Source organism: Phocoena phocoena, chromosome 3, assembly GCF_963924675.1.
Source record: "Phocoena phocoena chromosome 3, mPhoPho1.1, whole genome shotgun sequence".
NCBI lineage: Eukaryota > Metazoa > Chordata > Mammalia > Artiodactyla > Phocoenidae > Phocoena > Phocoena phocoena.
The window spans coordinates 146,230,597-146,256,727 of NC_089221.1; the positions used below are offsets into that span (position 1 = coordinate 146,230,597).

The 26,131-nt window shown below is 45.9% G+C and overlaps 1 protein-coding gene and 1 pseudogene across 1 annotated transcript in view; both read left to right on the plus strand.

Moving 5' to 3' along the window:
* Positions 1–366: 366 nt before the first annotated feature.
* LOC136120308 (DPEP2 neighbor protein-like) lies at positions 367–3,563 on the plus strand (annotated as a pseudogene).
* Positions 3,564–3,687: 124 nt separating this feature from the next.
* The window catches only part of LOC136120309 (dipeptidase 2-like), a 66,963-nt gene continuing 44,519 nt past the window's right edge, over positions 3,688–26,131 (plus strand). Inside the window, 11 exon segments of the mRNA XM_065873737.1 lie at positions 3,688–3,822; positions 4,061–4,140; positions 4,468–4,594; positions 4,899–5,028; positions 5,247–5,388; positions 5,689–5,758; positions 5,879–6,055; positions 6,433–6,517; positions 7,185–7,264; positions 7,911–8,045; positions 8,119–8,286. Coding sequence (XP_065729809.1) covers positions 3,688–3,822; positions 4,061–4,140; positions 4,468–4,594; positions 4,899–5,028; positions 5,247–5,388; positions 5,689–5,758; positions 5,879–6,055; positions 6,433–6,517; positions 7,185–7,264; positions 7,911–8,045; positions 8,119–8,286 — 1,329 coding nt within the window.

A 26,131-nucleotide genomic window follows, 5' to 3' on the forward strand; every position in this document is an offset into this window, starting at 1 on the left:
TCTTGCCTCTCAAGCCAATCTCAGAATGTGGGTCTCTCTTGCCCTCCTGGGGCCCCTGGGGCTGTGCCAGCCCACCGGCATGCCCCACATGGGGTGTCTACTAGGCTAGGGCATGGGTGGGGAGGCCCAGGTGTGAGGGGCCAGGCAGAGTACCTCTGCCTGCACCCTGCTCTCCTCCTCAAAACTTCCCCTCCTCCTGAAGGCTGCCCCTCAAGTCACCTCACTGGGTAGTGATGACCTCACTACCCTCTCACAGGCCTTCTCACAGTTTCTATGGCAGGGTAACCATGCAAATGTGCTGCCCTCAGAGAAACTTCCCTACCAGTTCTCCACCAGACACCAATCTCTTTCGTTGTCTGAGAGAGAATGTCTGACCAGATCTTCTATATTTACTCCAACCTGTCCTCTGTTCCCTGGGTGGGCAGTGCAGCAGGTACACTGAGACCGGGCATCAGTACAAGAGGCATGCTGTACTCACAACCTCACCTGGCTGCCACATGTTCCTGTGGGGTGTGCCCACCACACACACCTAAGCACTTTCCCAGCTGTAAGTAATAGCAGTGACCTGGGACACCTTCAGGGACCACAGTGCTCACTGCTGAGGACAAGTGAAAGGTCATCCCTGGACAAGTGTGCAGGAAGGTTCTGATCTTTATAAATGTAGCCTTCCCCTTTGGGCTACAGGACGCTTCCATTCAGACCTTTTCCTGATTGGCCTCTTAGCAAAAGACAAGTGCATTTTTGCTGGCAAATGGTAAATGGAGCAGTTTGAGGAAAGGGGCCACTCTTGAACCGCACCTTCAAGCCCCAGCACCTCTGTGCTGTCATGTAGACGTCTATATTGGTCCCCTCAGACACATCCCATACTGAGCTGCTGAGTACTAGGGGAGAGGGTGGTGCCATATTGATGGGAAGACCGGAAGAACCAAGGGGGGGTGATGAAGTGCTAATGAGACTGGAGGGCTGAGCAGATGGTGTCCCAGGAGGCTGGGTTGATGTGAGCCTAGACTTGGTACCCAGAACCCGGTTCTGAGTCTCCTGATCACTCTGCCTCAGTATTTGGCCTTGTTCTAATCTAGATAAAAGTATCAGAGGGCTAGAGTTCAGTGTGGTTGAAACAGGCAGTATAAATGGGGCCCAAGAGGGGTTGCCAAGGTGGGTGGGGTTCTTAACCAATTTCTATTAGATTATTCTTTTCCAAACCTTGAAAGGCATTCCCATGAAAGCCTCAGAAGTGACAGACTGCAAGAAATGTTTTCTCTGTTGTGGAAGGGAGAGGTGGAGAGGATCATGATTGCAATTACTTTCGGGTTCTACTGTTTTCCCTGGAAACGGTGAAGAGACTTCCTCATCTGCTGCAGCCGTAGGCTCTAGGGATTGCTTTTGCAGCCAGTGTCCCTTCTCTAGGGACTCATAGAGGTGATGGGCCAAGGCTGTGTTTTGAATGTCAAGTAGATTAAAGGTCTTCAGCCAGAAACTGGGAGAGACATGAGAGAGGGAAATTCTGGCAGGAGACTGTGCACAGCAGAAGTGACTGATCAGTTCTGATTTTCTTTGCAGCAGCAGTGGCTCCCGTTTCTCCTCCTACACCTGGTCACTACCACGTCCTCAACTGAGGGTGTGGAGAAATGCAGTTGGGCCGGCATGGGGAGACATACTGCCTGGTTGGTGGCTACCGGGTCTACGGGGATGTTCCTTTGGCCCCGCCAGCAAAGGTGGAAGCAGAGAAGCCAGTCCCCAGACGTGCTCCCAAGAGAAAGCACGCTCCGGAAGAGTTGGACGAAGATCTCAGTTGCTCCAGACCCAAAATCTGGCGATTGTAGCAGGGTGCCAGGAGGCGGACCCCACAGAATCTTGCAGGTGAGCCATTCTGAAGAGAGGGCAATGGTTTAACTGCCTAAGGCAGCGAATGCCTCTTCCTGCAGTGACCTCCCCCGCCCCGCTACTGCCCACTGCCACAGATTAGAACCTGTGTCATTCTCTCTGAGCCTTCCTCAGCCAGGAGCCTCCTTCCACACTAAATGGCCATGAGCAAGGAGCCTCAGAAACTGAGGTTTGAAATGAGTCTGCCCTGAACATCCCAGGGCTGAAGCTGGCCTGGAAGAAAACCTGACGTTCCTCTGCTCAATCCTCAGGGGCCCCTTTGTGAGCTTAAGAAAGTCAAGTCTGCACTCTGTGAGCCAAGGTGGATGCAGGAGCAGAGACAGGGTGCAGAGAAGCCTTAGCAGTCTACCACATGGGCTCCTGCCCTGAGCCATTGTCAGCGGCCACCACCACAAACCAGGGGGGAGCTGGGCTTTTTGAAACTGTAAGCAGAAATCTGTGGCTTCCCAAAGAGCCTCCTGCATGGCGTCTCAGGAGGCAGGACAGAGAGACCCAGGAAGACCTGCTCCCTGAAGCAAGAACAGGATGGAGAGTCAAGTAGCACGCACCCTGCCCCGAGGTTCACATGCTCCTTTATTCCCAGCCCTTTCTGTCCCCAGTGGGGTCCCTTACTGCTCAATAAAATGTTTTTTCTGTAACATATTTCTAGGGTCGCCAGTGCTCAGACTTAGGTCACTACCCCTGTGCTAGGCACTCCTGCCACCCGGGGGGATCAGAGCAAAAACTTGAGAGGCTGGGGATGAAGGAGTTTGGGCACAGTCCCTAAAGCATCTCAGTGGTTGCTTCTCATCTTCTGTGAGAAGGCACATCCCCAGTGTGTGTGTGTGTGTGTGTGTGTGTGTGTGTGTGTGTGTGCGTGTGTGTGTGTGTTGGGGGGAGGGAGTCCCTAGAGGAGGCAGCTGGGGGAGGGCCTGAGGCTGGAAATGGGGAATGGCGTGCGGTCTCTGAGCAAGCACAGGCACTTAGCCCTTGAGGTTTCTGGGAAAGCTAGAGCCACAAGGGCCACGAGATAAGGCAAGTGTAGCAGCAGAACCCAGGTGCCAGGTCTTTCCTCAGAACCTATACTTCTCCACAAGGCCGGGCCTTCCATGCTCAGGTAGGAGGGATCCTGGCCAGAAGGTCAGCCAGCAGCTCTGGGAGGAAGGTTGCTGCGGTGGGGGCTCTGCTGCCATGGAAACGACTTCATTTCCTTCCACTCAAATAGCCTACTGACTGGGTTCCTGCTCTGTTGAGTAAAAAGGTTGCTGACCCTCCCCAGAAGGTTGTTCAGTTCACATCCCAAAAGTCCCTCTATTCAGGCCCTGGGGAGGTGTAGCAACTCCTAAGGGTGCTCTTTCCTGAGGCTGGCTGACAGAAGTGGGGGAGGTTCCTGATAGTTCCCAGGTGCTGGTTCAAGTCCCCAGAGAATGGTCATGCACGTTGGGGTGTCAAGTAGGTGCAGAGAGAAGGTTGGGGGCAGAGGGCCTCTTCCTGAATCCAGAGCTCACAAGGTTACCCCCCAACACACATTTGAAGAAACTATCTCTTCCCCCACACCAGCCCCCATGGGCCAGTACCGGGAAACCGGGAGCCCAGAGCACTTGTGGCCACAGAGACAACTCGCACGCAGCCCTCGGGGTGGACGGGGCCGGCTGCAGGCAGATGGGGACGAGGTGTGCTCCCGGGAGGCCTCAGGCTGAAGGTGGCCCTCTGAGAGAAGCACCCCAGCTTGGACAGGAAGTTTAGAGGCGGGAGAGAGCAACCTGGGGCGCCCCCTCGGAGCAGTGGGAGTGGGAAGAGGGGCGGGGGCGGAGGGAACCCGCGATGGGAGGCGAGTGGGCTCTCAGCAGAGGCCAGCTTAGCCCGCGGGAGCTGCCTCTGAGCAGGGGGCAGGAGGGCAGTGCCGCCCTGTGGCTGCCGGGCTTCGCGGATCGCGGCTCTCCGCACACAGGTGGCAGGGTCCTGTGACTCTGTATCCACTCCCTCACCCCGCCCCCTCGCGAGGCCGCGCCGCTGGGTGGCCTGTGTCGACGGTCAGAACCCCATCGCCCGCCCCTCTCAGACCCGCCTCTGCCCGCCTGCCTGGCCCTGAGCCTGCGGCCCGGGGGCCTCGAAGGTCCCCGTGCACTCAGCCAGTGGCCTCTGCTGTGTCTGCTGCTCCTGCTGGGTCTGCTGCTGTGGCTGGTAACCCGTGCAGACCACACCGGGCACCTCCAGCACCCCAAGTCCGCGGGAGCGCACACAGGCCCTGATGCGGGACTTCCCACTTGTGGACGGGTGGCTGCAGTATGTGTGGGGCTGCTGGGGGCCGGTGGGGGCCTAGCCTGGCCCTGGGCAGGGGAGGAGGTCCGGAGCATGCAGAGCTAGTAGGGAGGCTCCCTCACACCACCCCTGGATGTCCTCTCCATCATCTACAGATGCCCTTCCCCTTCTCTGTCATCCCCTCCCTGGTGGGAATCCCTCAGCCCAGGCCTCAGGTGCTCCTAGTATAGTCTGTGTGACAGTGTGAGGTGGGGGGCCCCCAGGCTGGCCCAGGCCAGGCAATGTGTCCTGCCTGATCCCAAGACCTAAGGAGCCCACCCGTTTGCCTTGACCTCCCTCCAGCCACAAGGACACGCCCCTGGTCCTGAGGCAGTTTTACCACAACGGGCTACAGGATGTTTATCTGCACAATTTCAGCCATGGCCAGACCAGCTTGGACAGGCTGAACGACGGCCTCGTGGGTGCCCAGGTACCAAAGGGACACACAAGGCGCCACCGTGGCTGCTGGGGAATGTGGGGCCCTTTGGGGGCCTCAGAGACCACAGGTTAGTCACATTGGAACTAAGTTACCATAGTGACCTAGAAAGTGCCATGCCAAGGATGCTGGGGGCTACAGGGGTCACAGTGAGCCAACCTGACGGGCATCCGAGTACCACAGAGAAAGCAACGCATTACATGTGACTTCCGGGCACAGTGAGTGCTGTGCCAGCTGAGGAGGCTATAAGAAGCCCAAGGAGTTCCAAAGCCCAAACTAAGCCCTGGCCTTCCCTCAGTTCTGGTCAGCCTACGTCCTGTGCCAGACCCACGAACGGGACGCTGTGCGCCTCACCCTGGAGCAAATTGACCTCATCCGCCTCATGTGTGCCTCCTATTCTGAGCTGGAGCTTGTGACCTCAGTTAAAGGTAGACGGGGCACTTCCCTGGTAGTCCAGAGGTTAAGACTCCACGCTTCCACCACAGGGGGCTCGGGTTTGATCCCCGGTGGGGGAACCAGGAGCCCTCAAGCTGCGTGGCACGGCCAAAAAAAAAAAAAGGTAAACAGATTGGTGGTGATAGGTGTTAGGGACTTCAGTAAGCTACCCCCGCCTCCGAAAATGATCATCTGACCTACCTGCCCCCAGCTCTCAACAATACCCGGAAGTTGGCTAGCCTCATTGGTGTGGAGGGCGGCCACTCACTGGACAGTAGCCTCTCCATCTTGCGTACCTTCTATGTGCTGGGTGTGCACTACGTGACACTCACCCACACCTGCAACACGCCCTGGTGAGCACAGTGCAGATGGTGAGGGCCCAGTGAGGCAGGGATCTGCCCAAGATCACGCTGGGGCCCAAAGCAAGTTTACCCCTGGGATCCGGCCCTGAACCTGGGTGGGGAGGGGAATGGAGGTTTGCAGAACAAGACTGAATCCCCGGAAGGGCCCTGCTACCGCCAGGCACAGCCCAGTTTGGGTCCCTCCTCTTGCACCAGGGAGTTGCAGGTGTAGATGGTTTGACAGAATCTCTTTCTAGGCTCTTGTAGCCAAGTCATGGCCACCAGTCAGACTGCCTCCTGGCCATCCTGCAGGGCACAGAGCTCAGCAAAGGGTATCCACCCCTTCTACAGCAATGTCAGTCGGCTGACTGGCTTTGGCGAGGTAAGGACCCGGGTTCCATACCCTGCCCCACGTGAATGTACAGTCCCGCCTGTTCCCTACAGATAAATGCACACAAGATAAATGCAGCCCTGATGCCCTCTCCCCATCCTGTCCCTGCAGAAGGTGGTGGCAGAAATGAACCGCCTGGGCATGATGGTGGACTTATCCCATGTCTCGGATGCTGTGGCACAGCGAGCCCTAGAAGTGTCACAGGCACCTGTCATCTTCTCCCACTCAGCTGCCCGGGGTGTGTGCAAGAACACTTGGAATGTTCCTGATGATATCCTGCAGCTTCTGGTGAGACTGCCCTGGCCCTCAAACCTAAAGCAAGAGGTTCAAACCAGGAGCCCTTGAACCTGAGCCTCTTCTCCCTCAATTTCCTCAAACCCCAGGTTAAATATCTTCTGCCCCCAAAACCCACGATCCACAGCCCCTGAACTCTTGCACCCTAGGTGGGGGTCTAGGCGGTAAGATACTCCTCCAAACCCGGAAACCCAGGGCCAAGACACCACCCAGACGGGGGCTGCGGCTCCTCCGTTCACACAAACCCAGAGAGGAGACGACTCTGATCTCAAAGCCAGAGCTGAACACCTTCCTCACAGGGGCCGAGAGCGTGAACAGGCAGGTGGCTGTGCTGGGGGCCAAGCTGACTGTCCACCAGTCTGCCCCTGCAGAAGAAGAACGGTGGCATCGTGATGGTGTCCTTGTCCGTGCGGGTGCTGCAGTGCAACCCGTTAGCCAACGTGTCTACTGTGGCAGGTGAGCCTCACCCTGGGCTCTCTGAAAACTCTGATTTGGAGCTGAAGCTGGGTCCAAATTTGGGGAGGACTTCAGAAGAGCCCCAGGGGTTTGACCCACCTATTGGCAATAGGTACAGCTCCCCAAAACCCAATAATGGACGGTACACAGCACCTTGGTGCCACGTGGAACTGGAGCCACGGAATCAAAACTGGGATACTGATGGGTATCAGGGAGGCTGTCAGACACAGAGCCCGGGTGCTGCCCATCTGTGCCTCTACAGGGGCTCCTAAAGCACACTGCCCCTACCTCTGGCCAAGGGACTGGACAGCTCCTTAGGTCTCTGGGGTCTTCTTCAGCTGTACTCTTGTTCCTCTCTCATCCTCCACACCCGAGGAAAGGAGCCCCCACAGGTTCTCAAGGAGACTGGGAGGCAGGGTGAATCTTGGGTGGGAAATGGCCCAAACAGGGTGCTCTGGGGTCCACTCCAAATCTGAAGTCCAGTCTAGAGCCAGCTGGGATCACTTCAGATCAAACCTCAGGGCCCTCTAGTTGGTATCTTGGTGCCAGGCCATGAAGGAACTGGCCTGTTTGACCTACAGGCTGAAAAAAGGGGAATCAACAGAGGCCAGTCATCACCCCCACCCCTGCCCTGGAAGCCCCACACTGCTGACTTTCCATTCTTCAGATCACTTCGACCACATCAGGGCAGTCATTGGATGCAAGTTCATTGGGATTGGTGGAGATTATGACGGGGCTGGCCGGTGAGTGCTTCCCCGTGGCTTGTCTCGGGCTGGCTGGGCAGCAATGGGGCTTTCACAGCCACTGTGCCCACCACACTGTGGTCCTCATGGCCTTGACCATAGCCTCAGGTGTGCTGGTCCAACTGGTATCTCCCCTCTCCCAGGGTCTGCTACCTGGGCTCTCCTGTCTGTTTGGCCCTACTCTAGGTCATCATATTTGTCTAAAACACCACACAGAGCTCATCTGCCCAGCATCTGTGCCCATCCAGTGCCAGCAGACCCACGGCCTCTGAGCAGACTCTTAGCAAGGTCTGCGCTGGGCTGACCATCTTCTCTGCCTGCAGTTGGGCCTGTACATGCAGGGGGGTCAACCCATTTCTTAAAAAGCTTTTCTTCTCTTTATAAATGGAGGCAAAAATTGCATTCAGTGAAAGGCATAGATCTTAACAGTACAATTTGATGACTTTTGGTGAATAGTCGAGGCGCTTTGGGGGCCTTCCTCTGAAGGATGAAGAGCAGGAGTGAATCACCTACTCTCTCCAAGTCTCCATATTCCATATCTGACCAGGGCTGTGGTTCAGTGGACCCTGGACACATAGGGCTTTGGTTCTGACTCAGGACCAGGGGACAGGTCTGAGGCCCAAGAGCTGGCTGGCTGGCGGCCACACAAGTTCCCACAGGGCCTGGAGGACATGTCCATATACCCGGTACTGATAGAGGAGTTGTTGGGGCATGGCTGGAGTGAGGAAGAGCTCTGGGGTGTGCTTTGAGGAAACGTGCGGCGGGTCTTCAGACAGGTGGAACAGGTATGCTGGGCTGGGCAAAAGAGTAGCTCTGAGCAGGTGGTCCGAGCAGGTGTACGTGGGGGTGCTGTGAGAGGTGCTGCCCGCTGACTGCCGCCTCCTGGTACGGGAGGAGAACGAGGGACAGAGTCCCTTGGAGGATGAGTTCCCAGATGAGCAGCTGGGCAGCTCTTGCCGCTCCGTCCTCCCATATCTGCATCAGAGAGAGGATCTGGCTCCAGACCAGAAACTAACCAGAGCTGTGGTTTGTGGGAATCCCATTTTGTCACCTAAGTGGTCATTCTCAAAATCTTGCCCCCACATGGGCCCAGGCCCCACAGTTATTGCTGCCTTCCCAGTCCTCATTGTTTGGCTCTGGTGATCCAGTTAATCCTGCCAGATGTCACTTTGGCAGCCACAGATACCCCACAAAGTTTCCTTGCATGCGAGCACAAACATTTCCTGAAAATAAATGTTTTAGAAATGGAATCAGCACGAGTGTCCTTCTCCATGGTGGGGTCTGTGGTGCAGGCTCCCAATACTGGGGTTTGGTGGGGGACCCTGCAGTTTAGACACCAGATACTCAAGGAAGACCTGTTGGCAGTGGCCTGAGGAAACCCAGGTGGCTTGGCTCAGCACTGGAAGAAGACAGTGGGTGGCTCTGGCTGCAGGAGGGTGGACCTTACTCGGTTCCCTCTGGGTAGCTCACCTCAATCCACATCCTGACCCGCTGAGTACCACCTGGGGATCTTTCAGGGAATTCTGGTTCAGATGCCCAAGAAGAGAACATGCCTAGATCACAAATGATCTTTGTACCTATTTGGACAGAGCCCAGAATCCCAGGCTACTTAATGGGCCATGGACCTCCAATGGCTAGACACCTCCTTCCCTGTTCCTCAGGGACTTCCTCTCTCATCAGTTCAGGTTACTTAGATAACCACGCCATCTTCCCCCAGTTCATCAATGATAATAGCAACTGCACTAATTATATCCAAAATCGAGTAAATACATTGAGTTAATCATGAGAGGTAGGGCTTCCCTGGGGGCGCAGTGGTTAAGAATCCACCTGCCAATGCAGGGGACACGGGTTCGAGCCCTGGTCTGGGAAGATCCAACATGCCATGGAGCAACTAAGCCCGTACGCCACAACTACTGAGCCCACGTGCCGCAACTACTGAAGCCCGGGTGCCTAGAGCCGGTGCTCCGCAACAGGAGAAGCCACCACAATGAGAAGCCTGCGCACCGCAACGAAGAGGAGCCCCCACTCACCACAACTAGAGAAAGCCCATGTGCAGCAACAAAGACCCAACACAGCCAAAAATAAACAAATAAATAAATAAATAAAATTTAAAAAGAAAAGAGATACAATACAGTATTGTTAACCATAGTTGCCATGCTGTACATTACATTCCAGAATGGATTTGTCTTGTAACTGGAAGTTTGTATCCTCTGACCACCTTCACCCATTTCCCCCCAACCTCATCCTCATAGGTTAAAATTTTTAATAGAGAAGCCCAGATAAGCTTCAATGAGAAGATGACATCTGAGCAGAGATTTGAGTTAGCCAAGTTGGTATCTAGTGGAAGAGTGCACAGGAGAGGAAAGGGCCAGTGCAAAGACCCTGGGGCAGGAGCTTGTCTGGTGTGTTAGAAGAACAGGAAGGAGGCCACTGTGGTTGCAGCACAGAAAGGAGAAGAGAGTAATGGAAGTCAGATACACAATGGATGGAGAGCAGTAAGCAGATAGGACACAGTAGTCAGACCCTGAATGGCCTTGTAGGACACTCTGTGGTCTTTGTTAGCTCTTCACGATAGGAGCCAGTGAAGGGTTTTAAGGAGAGGAGTGGCGTGACTGATCACATTCCCCATGATCACGGTGACTGCTGTATGAAAAACAGACTGTGGGGGCCACGGTAGACACAGGCAGATCAGTTAGAAGGCTCTCCAGTCACCGACGTCAGAGATGATGGTGGCTCAGGACGGAGAGATAGTAGGGGAGGTGGTGAGAAGTGGTCACATTCTAAAAATATTCTGAAGGTAGAGCAACAGGAGTAAAACGAAGAAAATCAAAATCCCATGTCCCAGAGATAACTGTTAATTTATTTATTCTAAGCAAACAAGGTCCTGTCTAAAAACCACAAAGCTTGCCCAGGATGCTCTTCTCAGAAGTACTAACTTTTTACTTCTCAGCCTACTCCGGCCTGGCCTCCCCTTCTGCCACTCTCCCAAAACCGCTCTGATAAAAGTCACCAATTACCTCGAAGTTGCTCAATCTACGAGACACTGACCTGTCCTCAATCTTGTTTTGCTAGCAGCACATGGCATGGTTGAGCCTCCCCTCTTCCTTGATCTCTCTCCTCCCTGGGTTCGTCGACCGCACACTCTCCCAGTTTTTCTCTCTACCCCTGCTTTTCAGTCCCTTTTGCTGGTTTCACCTCCTCCCCTCACATGTTGAGGCTGCTCCTTAGTCATGGGCCCTCTTCCCTTCTAATTTAACACATCCTCCCTCACAAACGTATTCACTCCCATGGTTTAAAATATTGGCCATGATCATCTCCAAAGGCATCCCAACCTCACACTAACTGCTCAGAATACATCCCCACTCGGATGTCTTAAGGGCATCTTCTACTCAACATGTAGAAAACAAAGCCTTGATCTTCCCTCCTAAGCCTTGTCCTCTGTCTCCAATTATTTATTCAACAGACACTTACTGAGCCCCTAAGATATGCCAAGCACTGGTAGGCACTAGAGATAAAATGATGAGGCAGGAGGGAAAGGTTCGATAGAACAGAGGGTTATAGAAAGGGAACTTACAAATATGTGTGAAATTAAAACCACGTATGGTGCTATGAAGGAGCAGTTACGTAAGGCTGTGGGAGTCTAGGTCAGCAGGGAAGAGACTGATGGGGGTTGAGGAGGGCCTCCCTTAAGAAATAATCTCTGGGGACTTCCCTGGTGGTGCAGTGGTTCAGAATCTGCCTGCCAGCACTATTTACAATAGCCAGGACATGGAAGCAACCTAAGTGTTCATTGACAGACGAATAGATAAAGAACATGTGGCACATATACACAATGGAATATTACTCAGCCATAAAAAGAAACGAAAGTGATTTATTTGTAGTGAGGTGGATGGACCCAGAGTCTGTCCTACAGAGTGAAGTAAGTCAGAAAGAGAAAAACAAATACCGTATGCTAACACATATATATGGAATCTAAAAAATAAAAATGGTTCTGAAGAACCTAGGGGCAGGACAGGAATAAAGACACAGACATAGAGAACGGACTTGAGGACACAGGGATAGGGAGGATAAGCTGGGAAGAAGTGAGTGTCACTGACATACATACACTACCAAATGTAAAATAGATAGCTAGTGGGAAGCAGTTGCATAGCACAGGGAGATCAGGTCAGTGCTTTGTGACCACCTAGAGGGGTAGGATAGGGAGGGTGGGAGGGAGATGCAAGAGGGAGGGGATATGGGGATATATGTATACGTATAGCTGATTCACTTTGTTATACAGCAGCAACTAACACAACAATGTAAAGCAATTATACTCCAATAAAGATGTTAGAAAAAAATAATAGTGTTGTGAAATAAAAAAGACATGGTAAGTGGCGGCATTTGGGAATTGTTTGTTGTATTACAATGAAACCTTCACGAACTGTAATTTGTTGGTTATGCCATATTTATGTATTTTTATTTTTACTATATGAAGTATCCTTCCAGAATATTTTAGCCAAGCCTGTAACAACATTCTGTGTGTGTGTTTGTGTGTGCATACATGCATGTGTGTATATGTATGGGGCGGGCGGGCAGGTTACAGGAAAGAGAAGTGTAGAGCTGACAGAGATAGGTCAATCCAGCAGATTTTTGCATTTCCCTTCTCTGACACCTTAGGAAAATCCATCCACATACACATTCCATGTGTTTCTGTTGGGACTGTCAATCCCAGTGTCAGTATACTCCTTGAAGTTTGATACAGACATACCAAGAGAAAGGAGTTCTCTCTCTTCCTTTGGATCCTAAGTTATTAAGATAAGATTAGGAGGTTACTAAATGCCATTTTTCTCACTATGTATAAAAACCTTGGCTGAGAATGTCTAGTGGGAACCAAAGCCAAGAGATTAGAAAAAGAAAGAGCTGCTTAACATCATTTGATAACCTGGATCAGACTGTTCCTGAAGCGCTTCTTTGGGTAATCTCAATAACATCATCCATTATTTTTTCTTCTGTATCTATGCCAATTTGAGCTGTTTCTGTCTCATGCTACCAAATGGATACCATCTACTTCAACTGAATCATCCAGTGGAGATATTTTTTCATTTCTAAATGGAGGCTTGGGTCAATAAAATGTACGGGATTCCTAAGAGATAACCAAAGCCCAACCCAAGAGTCTCTGACCCAAGCCTTACTCCATCTGAATAAAAATTCAGATTTTGGTTTCTTCGCATGGGACTTTCTCAAACACTCTTGTTTCTCACAGAGTTTGCACTCACTCCTGGGCTAATATGGGGTGACCTTCCAGCCCAATCAAGCTCTGCCTCCAGGTCCCTACACCAATATCAGCCTACTTGGAGATGCAGGAGGGGGCAGTGGAGCAATCAGAGACCCAGTTGGCAGGCTTGAGAGAACCCTTCCTAGCCCCTGTACCTCATCAAACTTCACAGTGTACTGAGTTGATTTATGAGAAAAGGTTATTAAAGCATGTAAGAGCTCCTGCTGGAGAGAAAATTATCTGTATAAACAAAGTGTTATTACAGGAATCGGGGAGGCCACATGTGGGAAAGGTCATTAAAATAAGGAAAAACTGGCATATCAATCCCTTCTAAATCACTGATCTCGCATGAGAGAAGTTAAATATCTCTATATCTCACGTTTCTTTTTGATCATTAGTCCTTCCAGCTCAGAAGGGGACATTCTCAGATGCTAAATTGCTAAGTACTTTAAATTAGGGGGAACTTCTAAGACGTAAGTTGTGAAGTTGGATTTTTGAAGGAGGGCTCAATTAAGAGACTGCGTAGTAATACAAAGCAGGCACTTGAATCTCTAGAGTGTTATTTTCTCTCCTACAAATGAAAGACTAATTTTTTTCCTTTGCTTCATTTGACAAGATTTGATATTTTCCATTCTTTCTCCTAACAAGGGGGACTGCACAACAGTCACCCTGTATACAGTGGTGTAATTCACAGAAATGATTTTCAGGCTTTGGGTTAAGAAAACAAATCCCCTTAGTAGATTAGTGTGTATTAAAAAAAAAAAATTCGAGTTAGGGCCAGATTCCTCCCATGGAAATCATATTAGTAAACAGTTGGTTCCATTAAGCTGTTTTACTCGAGTTTGGTTCTCTGAGCCAGATTCCTTTGTTCTTAACAAGCGGTTTTGACAGCCCAGCTCAGACTACTGATCTATATTCTTCAAGCGAGTAAGCAATATAATGAGCCTTTGATTTCCCTTTTAGTCATTCTCTGGAACTTTAATTCTGGAGTTTCGAGACAATGATATTATATCTAAATGTTATCAAAAGTTTTGTTTGCAATGTATAATTAGGTGCAATTAAGTGGTGGTGTAAAGATATTATGATGGCATTTTAGTCAGGGGCCCTAGCACTACTTGAATTCTTGCCTTAGGTACACCACTACTTCTTTTATAATGTGTCCAAGGGAGATACTAAACAAAGGAGGCAAAATACAGGGGCTTTGACCCCCAAACACCAAAGCAGAATTCAAGCACCCTGGGCTCAAATCCATAGAGAGCTCCTGTAGCCATGTGAGGCAGGTTTAAATGGACTAGAAGCAAGGAGAAAGGCTATTATTCTGTCTCAACAAAGCCCGACAAATTTGAGTGCTTATCTCTGCAAAGTTTTCAGTGCCTAAGCCTGAACTGGGAATTCTTAGGATCTAGTGGTAAAGAAGCATCCAAAGAGAGATGTCTGGACTTTCATCCAGTGTAGCAGTACCAGGCCAATATACCACCCCAAAGGAGAAGAGATGAATTTTTAAATCACGTAGCGACTCCAACCAAAGTGGCCCCTTTTTGCAGGTGGAGGAAAGTGGCTATCATGAAAAAGAGGAGTCAAAGAGCTCTTCTCCATTCTTAGAAACCAAATGTGAAAATTTTTCATACCCCAGCATCGTGTATGTTAACATATGTCTACTTGGCTCATTTAGGAGATCCTTTATCTCAATTGCATTAGTGTGGTCTTTTATATAATGCTAGACATAATTAGTCATCCAACATAATGAGTTTGAACTGAATTGTGATTTGTACTAGAGTCCCCATAGTTACACTCAAAGTCCTCCAAATTTATTTAAAAGCATTCATGCTATGAACATCTATTATTTTGCTGTCTGTCATCTTTTTATCTTTCTTCTGGTAGCTATATCCTAATTTCCCCACCTTCAATCCAGGTGCTTCTCATGGCGTTGACTCTACCTTTAACTCAAGAATGGGATGAATGACCCAGACCTGGCCAAAGTCCTGCATCCTGATGGTACCAATAATCCAATCAAAGATAAGCACATGGGGGCTTCCCTGGTGGTGCAGTGGTTAAGAATCCGCCTGCCAATGCAGGGTACACGGGTTCGAGCCCTGGTCCGGGAAGATCCCACATGCCGCGGAGCAAGTAAGCCTGTGTGCCACAACTACTTAAGGCCGAGCGTCTAGAGCCCGTGCTCCACAACAAAAGAAGCCACCGCAGTGAGAAGCCCACATACCGCACAGCAACACAGACCCAACGCAACCAAAAATAATTAAAAAAAAAAAAAGATGAGCACATGGGCTGATACAGTCCCATCAGAGTGGACTCCAGAATGTTTTTTGGAAATGCTAGGATAAAGACACTCACTCTTTTTCACTGGATTTCAGTGTTGAAGCATGCAGTTCCAAGAGCTGATGACAGTCATTTTTCAAGCATGAGACGGAAGCCACCAAGAATGGAGACAACATTAAGGCAACATAGCTGAGAAATGTACAGAGAAAAAGTAAATTCTGGAGACATCATTTGAGCCCTGGATCAAGTCATATCTGAGGCTGGTATGTCTTTGAATTACTTGATTTACAAGAGCCAATAAATTCTTTTCCATGTGTAAGCCAGTTTGGGTTGAATTTTTATCTTTTGTAGACTTAAAAAATGCCATAAATGATACACATATGTGCATTTCATAAAAATTAACCAGGATAAAATAACACTAAAGGATAAAGATAATTCTAAAAACCCACACACTAATAATAAAAATTAGATCTAAAATGTTTGAGTACCTACTATAGGCCAGACATTATTACAACTTCATTTTATGTTTAACTCATTTAATTCTAACAACAAATCCATTAAGTAGGTGTTATTATTTTTGCCCTTTTACATATGGAAAATGTGACACAAAGAGGTCAAGAAACCTGCCCAAGGTCACTTAGTGGTAAGATGGGGCTCAAATACTAACCCGGGCAATCTGAACCCAGAGCTTGTGTGCATAACTGCTACATTCTACTGCTAGGATCTCCCAAAACATACTTTCAATGTTCATCACCTATAAAGGCATCTGCTTGAGAGATCAGGGTCATTTTATGGTGTAAAGTCAAAAAGTGGCCTTAAGGTAAATATGAAGAGCCTCAAATAAAGATATATATATATATATATATATATATATATATTTAATCTGCAATATAACTGGAGCCCACAGAACAATTTCCATGTTAAGGTACTTCCATGTTAGGTACTTCCATGTTAAGAGAATGGCCTTAAGCATCAGTCTTTTCAGTCATGGGCCCAGCAACAGGTGTTTTGAGGTATCTCTCTCTCTCTCTCTCTCTCTCTCTCTCTCTCTCTCCGTGGAATGGCCAGTGGGGAAGGGGCAGAAATCAGGATATGGGGCAATGGGGTACAAAAACTAAGGTTTCAAGTTCTAGTCGGCTTCACATTCTAAGGGGTCCCTTCCTGTGGCTGTGTGTTCCAGCAGGGCCAGGGGTGAGAGCCAAGAGAAGTCAGATATACTACTGAGAACCTCAGTAATCAGTTCATGGACAGCAGGCTCTCAATCCTTGTTATGGGCTGAATTGTGTCACCTTCCAAATATGACATGTGGAAGCCCTAACCCCCAGTACTTCAGAAAGTACCTGCATTTGGAGACAGGACCTTTAAAATGGTAATTAAGTTAAAATGAAACTGGTAGCGTGGGCTCGAATCCAATTTGATGAGTGTCCCAATTAGAAGAGGAGATTAGGACACACAGAGAGACACTAAGGACACACACACAGAGAAAAAGGACCATGTGAGAGAACACAGCAAGAAGACAGCCATCTGCAAGCCAAGGAGAGAGGCCTCAGAAGAAACCAAACCTGCAACACCTTGATCTTGGCTTTCTAGCCTCCAGAACTGTGGGAAATATAAATTTCTGTTGTTTAAGCCACTCCTTCTGTGGTATTTTGTTATGACAATCCTAGCAAACTAAGACAGTCTCTAAGAGTTCAGGGTAAAGATGTATTCAGGGACACTCCATAGATGGCAGCACTAAATCTACCTGGGGAGAGTTTATTAAAAGCTAGGTGAATGCCATGGTTCCCCACCACATGGAGAACTAGCATGCTGAACAGAATGACTAGGTAAAAGCAAAATTGTAGGTTCAGACCAATGGGCAGTGTTTGACGGGCACTGGATCAGATACCCAGATTACAATCCTAGCTCTGCTACTAACCAGCTGTGTGACCTTGTGTATGTCTTTAACCATACTGAGCCTGAGTTTCTTCATCTGTGAGGGTCCCTATCTCATGGATGTGTCAAGGATTAAATTAAGAGAGAATATATGAAAAACATGTAGTGCAGTTACAAAACCATGGTAGGTACTTAATAAATGGAAGTCATTTGGTAACCGCGATTTGGTGATGCTGCATGCCTAGGGTTCACTCCAGTTAGAACCTACGGCTTCCAGCCTGACTCACGCATAGCTCATGGCTGGCAGGGCCAAGTCTTCTGGCCATTTGCCTGCCTTGGTGGAGATTAACTTCCCTGCTGGGTTGTGCTGGCAGAGCAGAAGTTCAAGGCCCATAGCTGAACAGACTGAGACGCCAGAGCTAAGATTTTTCCCCATGCCCTCACACATAGATAGTAAATCTATCCAACAGGGTCATCTTAGAACAAAAAAGGACAACACCAGGCATGGATTCCAGCATCCTGTTTAGCACCCCCTTCAAAGCACTCTGACCCTCTAGACCTCCCTTGAACACTAGTGGGAAAAAGCTTCAGATGAGGAAATTCCAGGAATAGTATGCAAAGAAAGGGTCATCTTTTGATATGTGGGTGTCATTTGCCTAAAAAAGCAGCTCTTGAATAATCAAAAACACACCAAAGCGTAAGCAGTAAGTTAGGTCTACATATCCAAAATGCCCAGACCACCGCTACAATGAAATTGAAGACTTTTTAAAGTCAGTTATGACTCTAAGAAAAAGGAATTTTACAAAAATGGAGGCTAGATTTTAAAAACACTTCTTGAGACTCGGTCACAATCAGGAAATATCTTTTCTTAAGATATTTCCAACAAGGATGACTTTGTTTTCTTTCTCTGCTCAATAAGATACCCATTTACAATGCCAAACCATTATAACAAGAGCGAACCTGTTACGACAAATATTGTTGCCCCAGCCAATGGTCCACTCATTTCAAAATGTATTTAATAAACATTTCCAGAACCACCAAGAATGGAAAAACTATGAATGCTATTTCCTGTTGAAGGGTCTGGAGCAAGCCTAATGGGAGAACCACACAGTGTCGGGGATCTCTGGTGTTGGAACTAGTGGAGTGTTTACTCAAAGCACCTCGAGGGAGCATGGCTGGAAATGGGTAGGGGAGGAGGAACCAGAATCATGGGGAAGTCAAAACAGTCACCAGGAAAATGACTTCAGATGTTAAAATAGAAGGGTGAGTCAAGGACAGAAATTGGAAGGTAAGTAACAGTCTTAGCAGATATGAAATTAAAGCGGAAGTTGGGGAGAAACGTGAAGTCAGAACTGGGGCTGTGAACCTTGAATCCTGGCTTTCTTTGTGGGGTTATATAAATAAAGAGTACAGGGCTGGACATCAACTGAAATCTATTTCCCGACACACATTTTTGGAAAAATCTGGTCTATGGAAGAAGACACAAGTACTAAATTATTGCATAGAACCATCAAAAAGTATTCTGATATGCCGAATTTCCATAAAAGTGAAGAAAATTTTATTTTTAGTATTTATGCCTACAGTTAAAATTACTGCAAAATTTCAGTCCTAAAACTTTCAACTAACTGACAAATTTAAAAACAGAGTAAGCACAAACCAGAGGTTGCAAATTGGGTATCTGTGGGCTGTCTAGTTGTGTTTGCGTTGCACAGAATTTTCAAAAATGAACGAATTGTTACCATGGTGGAACTTCCATTCCCTGGCCTTCTACCTTATATTTTCATGTGTGTGTGACGGTGGCAGCAGGGGGGACTTCCACTCTACTTGTCTCTGAGCTCTCTCCCTGATGGGTAGGAGGTTTGGCCTGACAGTCATTGGTCCTCATTTCTTAATTGGGTAGAGTTACTCTATTAACAATCTGAGAGCACTATCATCCCTCTTTTTTTCACCCTTTCTCCCCTGACAAGGCAGTTCTGCATACCCAAGTTTTCTTCTGAGGAGAGTGGTAATTAGAAAATACAGGTTACAGATTTTAGCCTTGTTCTTCCATCAACTTTATCAGTAATAATGTTGACATCTTGATCTCTGGCTGTCTTAACCCTGTGTCATTACTCAACTGGCAGTGAATTCAAGAGGAGGGGGGTGTTATTAATTGGGCCCCACAAACTCCAAGAGGTTGCCAACATATAAACGTGGGGAAATTTCATATAAAGATCTAGGTTTCTGACTTTTGTTGAAAAATGGAAGGTCTGGCAAGACTGGGACCATACTGCACATTGTATGCACTGGCTGAAGCTGAGGAATGGATGCCACCTTTAGATGGGGCATGAATGCTCCAATTTGCCACAGTCCCTGCCACTCCATACCATCTCACGCTCAGGCATTTAACTTAGCCATCTTGTCCTGGCATGTAAGTTTGTAATTTCCTACTATAATCTTACAGATTTCTTTCTTTATATAATATTGACTTTTTCTCAGTTAGCAGAATCCTGATTATTGGAAAGAATGATTAATAAATATTTTGAAAAACATTGGTGTGGAGAAACCTGTATCTGTAAGTCTAATTGTAAAGCTAAGTGTTGTGGCATTCTGGTTCCTAACCTAGAACACCTACAGATCTCTGTTATTTCACTCCACACACTTCCAGTGCAACATAGACCTAGATCAACAATCTTTTTCCTAATTTTAGATGAGACTGCAGGTCAGAAAAACCCTATTTAAGCCCTATAGCAAAGAAAATCCTCCATCTCTAGCTTGTATTTTGTTTACAGACATTGTAGGGTTGTCTCTCTCTGGCAAAAGCAAAGTAGACGTTTGGAAAAATTATTGAACTAGTTCAAGCAAAATACATGTCAAATGATCCAGGTAATTTCCAGAAAAGCCAATGCTTTCTCTGAATTAGAGTACTTGGAGAATTGCCCCAACCACCTGTACTGCTTAGCTCATGGAGACTGAGACTGTGTTTTCACAACTAAAATAACCTTAGTTGAACCAGCCATGGAGGCCCATCTCAGAAACAGAATTTTGCTTCATCACTGTGGATCAAATTACTTTTAACATAATCAGCTGTGGGGACAGTAAAACACATTAATTTGATTGTCCTGAAGCAATTTAATCATGCTACACAGATATGACTAACATTATACTTATTCCCAATTTCATTTCATAAGATAGCAAAATGATGAGTCAATCAACCAGTTGTCTAACACAAATGATAATAACAGTTGGTTTGATATTTTTATTTAATTGACTGCAAGTTTGAAATTCTTTTAGATACAGGCTAAGATTTAGCTCCATTAATTATTTTTTCCTATCTGGAACTTAGCTTTATTCCCCTTCACATATTCTGTTTGGATGACTTCTAGATAAAGCTAAATTCCTCCACTCGCTTTCTCTCTGTGGGCTCTTGCCTATGTCTTTTCTGTTTGAAAATAAAGTCTATTCTGGCTTAATCTTCTGAAAATATTTGACATTAATTTTTTTGAAAGGTAAGTGCCTCCTAACTATCCATTAGTGTTTCTTACCTGGAATCCTGGCCACTCTGATATTGTTCACTTCAGAAAATAAATACAAAGTAAGTATGACTCCAGATTTAAATCCAGGAACTTGAACAAGTACTACGGACTGGAGTGTTTGGCTTCATTTCTTGCTGTGAGTCAGAACCAGGAGGTTCCCATTAAGGTGTATATGAACTGTGTTACTCCATGCAGAATTTGTCTATAACGTAATGTCGTAAGGTTGCCAAGCTCTTCAAACAACCTCATGGGCCAATATTCAAAACATATCAGTATCTCATCAGGGCCTTCGTTTGTAAAAAGCTTTACATTCTACTCAGGAAGTTATAGTTACACAGATATTTTGTTTTACGGTCAAGTAAAACCCGTTTTAAATAAGTTTATTACTTCCATTGTATTAGTACCTCTCAGGTTGTCACATTCATCTGGAATGAGTTGCCATAAAAAGAGGAAATCAATGCACAGAATTATGCATGGAGTGTGCTTTGATATAGTTCAAAGAAATAGGAGGGGCATTTTCAGGGAAAATTTGTGCTACACTCCCATGATTATTCAAAGCTAGGGAAAAATCCCTCAAACTAAGTCACTTGGCAGGACAAAAACTGTTCAAATAAGCTCATAATGTGAGGGAAAAAAAGCAACAAATATTCTCTTTTCAGCTTCAAACCCCTCTCTTTTCCTCTTGCTCCTCTCCTTTAAATGAATCCCTAAAGACTTTTAGGCAAATATATTTTGAAAAAGTGCTGAATCCCCAAAGATTTAGTAGTTGAAGAAAAGAGTTCACTGCTAATCCCCCTCCCACATCTCCTCCTTATTCTTCAAAAACCACTTCTTCAAATGATAACTTGTGAAGATGTCCCTCATCATTAGGTCATCTCTCGCCCTAGTATGTCACCACTTTCAAAGATAAATGACCTGGTAAGAGGATGAAACGTATTGAGGTTCAAAAGCTCCCGTGGACTGATGGTCCCAGCACTATGGCTGGAAGATTTCTTTTCTTGTCTTTCTAAACCTGGTATTCTGTGCTGAAAGGGCAATGATTATTTCATCAGCTCCAGAAGTGAGACATGAACAATGGGGGCTAATAGAAATTGGAACCAGAAGATATAATCATGTGTTTTCTAGGGAAAAAAAAATCAGAGAAACAAACTGAAAAAGACACTCTAATGGCATAAAACAAAGAATTAACAGTGGTCTATTAAACCTTAAAAGAGTGTATAACGGAGGGGCCTTGAATAAGGAGTCAGATGTTCTCCACTGTCACTGAGAAAAATCAAATAAAATAGCACTGAAATATATCAGGAAAAGAAAAGGTAATATACTAAGCAAAACTCCATGACAGGGTAAGCATCTTCTTCCAATAGGTCTTTAAAACTGAAATAGTAATAACAATAACCATAATAATTTCTTGCTCTAAGCAAGGGAGTGAATGAAATTTCTAGAAGAATCTGTGCATCATGTTCTCTGTTCTCCCTCTACTCTTCCAACCTAGTTCATGAAGTCTAACAGGTGACAAATGGGTATGTCCTTCTGTGTTGCTCCTATCAAACATTGCCATGTATTGTCTCTTTTTTAAATTTTTATTGGAGTATAGTTGATTTACAATGTTGTATTAGTTTCAGGTGTATAGCAAAGTGATTCAGTTATCCATATACATATATCCACTCTTTTTAAGATTCTTTTGCCATATAGGCCATTACAGAGTATTAAGTAGAGTTCCCTGTGCTATACAGTAGGTCCTTATTAGTTACCTATTTTATATGCAGTAGTGTGTATATGTCAATCCCAATCTCCCAATTTATCCTTCCCCCGCACCGCTTTATCCCCTGGTAACCACAAGTTTGTCTTCTACATCTGTAACTCTATTTCTGTTTTGTAGATAAGTTCATTTGTACCCTCTTTTTTTTTAGATTCCACATATAAGCAACATCATATGATACTTGTCTTTCTGTCTGACTTCACTCAGTATGACAATCTCTAGGTCCATCCATGTTGCTGCAAATGGCATTATTTTGTTCTTTTTTATGGCTGAGTAATATTCCATTGCATATATGTACCACATCTTCTTTATCCATTCCTCTGTTGTTGGACATGCTTCCATGTCCTGGCTATTGTAAACAGTGCTGCAATGAACATTGGGGTGCATGTATCTTTTTGAATTATGGTTTTGTCCGTTTTTACATGCCTATTTCTTCTACTAGTTTGTAAGCTCCTTCTCCTTAAGGCAAGAACAGTTGTCCTACTCAACTATGGAGACACGTGTTATGAGAGGTTCCGGTTTTAAAGTCAACATGAAAGGCAAAAATACTATATAGTCAAACCATTCTTGGAAATCTCTTAGAAAAGGGCAACTTGGAGATCATTTTTCATTAAGTACAACATGGCCAAGTTTCCTCTGGTTTTGGAGTGTATCACTACATCCTTTATTTGCATGAAGCCTTACATTCTACTGTTTTTTGGTTGACCACCAGTTGGCTTGCAATTAGGACGCATATTATTTGAGAAATATAAACACTAGACTCTCATTCAGTGTTACAAGATTTCTCAACCATGAGAAGCACACAAAATCTGATACTGAATGAAGAAAGAGAATATTCATGTCTCTCATCTCATGGTCACTGTAGTCTGGACTCTATCAGGAAAACAGAAGCCATGCTAGGTGTTTCAGAGAGAGATGATTTAATACAGGGGATCAGTTACACAGGATTAGAAGGCAGAAAGAGGGGGAAAGGTTGCTAAGGTTACCCTGATATTAGTAGTTTGCGAAGCACCTACCACTCTTAGGGCTGGAGGTGTAAAAGAGCAGAAATGGTGTTACCGGAACCTGGGAGCTTGCAGGGAGTGGCTCCACAGAGCAGATGCTCAGACCTCCAAGATGTCACTGCTCAGGTGGTGCTGGGACCTCTGATGGGGACAACACATGATTGCTACTTGGCCTCTGATAGGAGTTCAAAGAGGAAGTATGGCACAGTTGCTACTGGCACCTCTGAAGGGGCTGCAGTAGAACTGATGCTAGATATGCTGAGATAAGCTGGAGGCTGCAGTCCTACATGAATGCTACCAATGAAGGGAAGCTGAATAGAACTGAAAACAAGAATATTCCTCCTGCTTTCTTATGAACTTCTAATCTCCTGCCAATGCCTCCAGTCAGCAGAACCTAACCAGAAGCCAGCCAGCAAAGAAGTCTGGAGAATGCAGTTTGCATAGTCCCAGGCCCAGTGTCTTACGAGCAGAAGGTAAAAGCCTGGGCTTAAGGTTGATAGGCAGTAGGAAAAATTAATCTGAGGCACAAATTCATCGAGTGGAGTAACAGGAAGAATTTTCTTTCATTTTCTTTTATCACAGTTGCATTCCAATAAGTTAAATGTATGCATGATGCAAATTCACTTTTTCTTGTAATCCCACAGTTCATTAGCCCAATATCTTACTTCTAGTGTGTGATCAATGTACATATTGAATGGATACATGAACGTCTTTTTGTCCTTTTAGTGCTGAGAGGATCTTCTCCAATAATTAGTCTTGTTTAACTGCCACTGAAAAATGAGTCTAGAGAAAATATACAGGAACCTAAGGGCAAACTCTGCCGTAGTTCACTGACATTGTAAATGTACCTATGCAAACAGTTCAAATGGTTTCCATCCCTGGTGAGATCTCTAACTCTCCACGTCCAATTCACTATCGAAAAACTCTCTTCTGCAGCCACATTTGCACAGTTTAAGAGTGACACCCAGTGGCTTATAATTTAATCACATACTATAATGCATCTGGAAATCTAATCAGTTCTCGATTATCAATGTAAATAGAAAGGTGCATAATATATAAAATATATAAAACTGTAAACAGAAAATGAAACTTAAAACCATTAGATTTATTTTGATAGATTTTAGAAGTAGATTTGCCTACCTAGTTGTCGAGACCACAGATTCAAGTTTGTTTGCAATTTTCCTTTCCTGAGCACATGTCTGTCACAATTCTGGTGCTATCGGCTAAAGGCCTGAGCTGATGGATGGGCTGAGAAGGAAACTGGGAACAAAAAGGACTGGGACTGGGGGTGTTAAACATTGAGCAGTTCTAGACCTGATTCCCAAGGCCAGAAGTTCAATATTTGGGGCTCCAAAGGGTATGGAAAACTCAGCCTAGATCCAGGTTGAATTAATATCTACAGGTATCCAGGAGGGCAGTAAAGATTGTCTGAACAGGGTTCCAGGCAGGGGCAATATTTAGAGCTGGGCAGGCTCTTCAGTTGTGGGCCCAGGGGATTAGGCTACTCAAGGAGGAGTCCCAGCCAGCAGTTGCTTCAGGGAGCCTGGGATCAGCAAAATGTCAGGGCAGCAACTGAGCTGCCCCAAGATCAGAAAGGTGCTCCATTCTCAGTGACATGCTGCAGAAAGCTGAAGGTGACTTTTATTTGTGGCTTGGGAAGTCAATCTCATTCTAGTATAGACAATCAAAAAAAAAAGGAAAAAAAAGCAGAAACGCCATATATGCTTTAATTTCTCCTTTTTCAATAACTCCATCATAAAAATAGGAATAGAAATCTTTTCATCTCTGTTTAGATGGATTTTTGCCTGAAAAATACTACCAATTCAGAATTCACAGTCACTGAATATGTTCTCCTGCTTGAAGGAATTTGGCCTACACAAGCTCCTTCCCTATTTAATAATATTTCCCAGAGGTAACCCAACAAAAACAATGTATTTACTCATAAATATGCAGCAGTGAGTTCAAAGGAAACCTCAGTGGTAGCTGTAGTTAGAATTATTCTGACGTCTCTTTGATTCAGCTTGACGTGGCAGCAGGGTGCTAATAGTGAGTCATGAATATGATTAGTATAGCTCACAATGTCAATATATGGTAAGAGATTTGTTGTGGCTTCCTTCTATGTAATCATATCCCACAGAGAAATGGGGATATGATATTTTTATGACTATGGAGTATAAAAGAAATCTGTTCCCACAAAGCTTACCTATCACATCAAAAGGATAAGCAGAGTTAACCCCTCCTATGGAAACTCCCATGCATTTAAAATATACATATATGGAAACTGAAAGGCAGAGCTATGAAAATTCATAGATGCTTACAACCTCAAAATGGTCTTTTCCTCAGTGAGAATGCACTGTCACGATGACAAAGAGGATGGTGATAATCGTGATTTTACCTTTTATCAGGATACTTTCTCATTCCTGTGGAAAATGGGAGCTCTCAGCAATCAGATGGAAATAATTTCAAGTCCAGCCTCTTAATGATAATGTTTTAATTATCAGAGAAAAAGGACCAAGTCTGAAACTTAAATAGGAAGCTAGGGGATGTACATAATTCACATTTTTCAATTAATCTGGCCTAACAGTGGCTGCTTGGCCAAGAGAGTAAAAGGTAGATAATTCAATGAGGATAGAAACTTATTTATTAGTGTTTTGTCTAGTGGTTTTTTTTCAAAAAACGTTTTCTAGAAGGTTAGATTTTAATAGGAAACAGATTGCACATCTCAAATCTAATAATCAATAAATGGAAAAATGTTCAATTACCCTCTCTAGTTTATTGTCCATAGCAAGTCTGCCTCTGTGTTTGTTTATTTAACCTTGGGCATTCTCCTACCAAAAAAAAAAAAGACCACGTGAGATGGAGTAAATCTGGGAAATGCTCCAGAACTCGAAATGCTTTTGTGGCTTATTCTGCTTTGGCAGATCTGGTGATAACAGAAGGCACTGTTTTCAGGAGACCCCTCAATTCCATTAGCTCCATCTCCACCGAGGCTCACGTTTGACTGCAGCTCACTTTACTAAACAGCTCACTAGCAGACTCCCCCTTCATGGGGGAAGACCTGCCCTCCTGGTCCCCCAGATCACATGGATGGGGAAGAATTTCAAGGGAGAGTCTCATAAGAATCTGGAAAGAGGTCAGAGTTATCTTTCAGGAATTGACTTTAACTCAGAGATAAGACTTTTGTATTAAT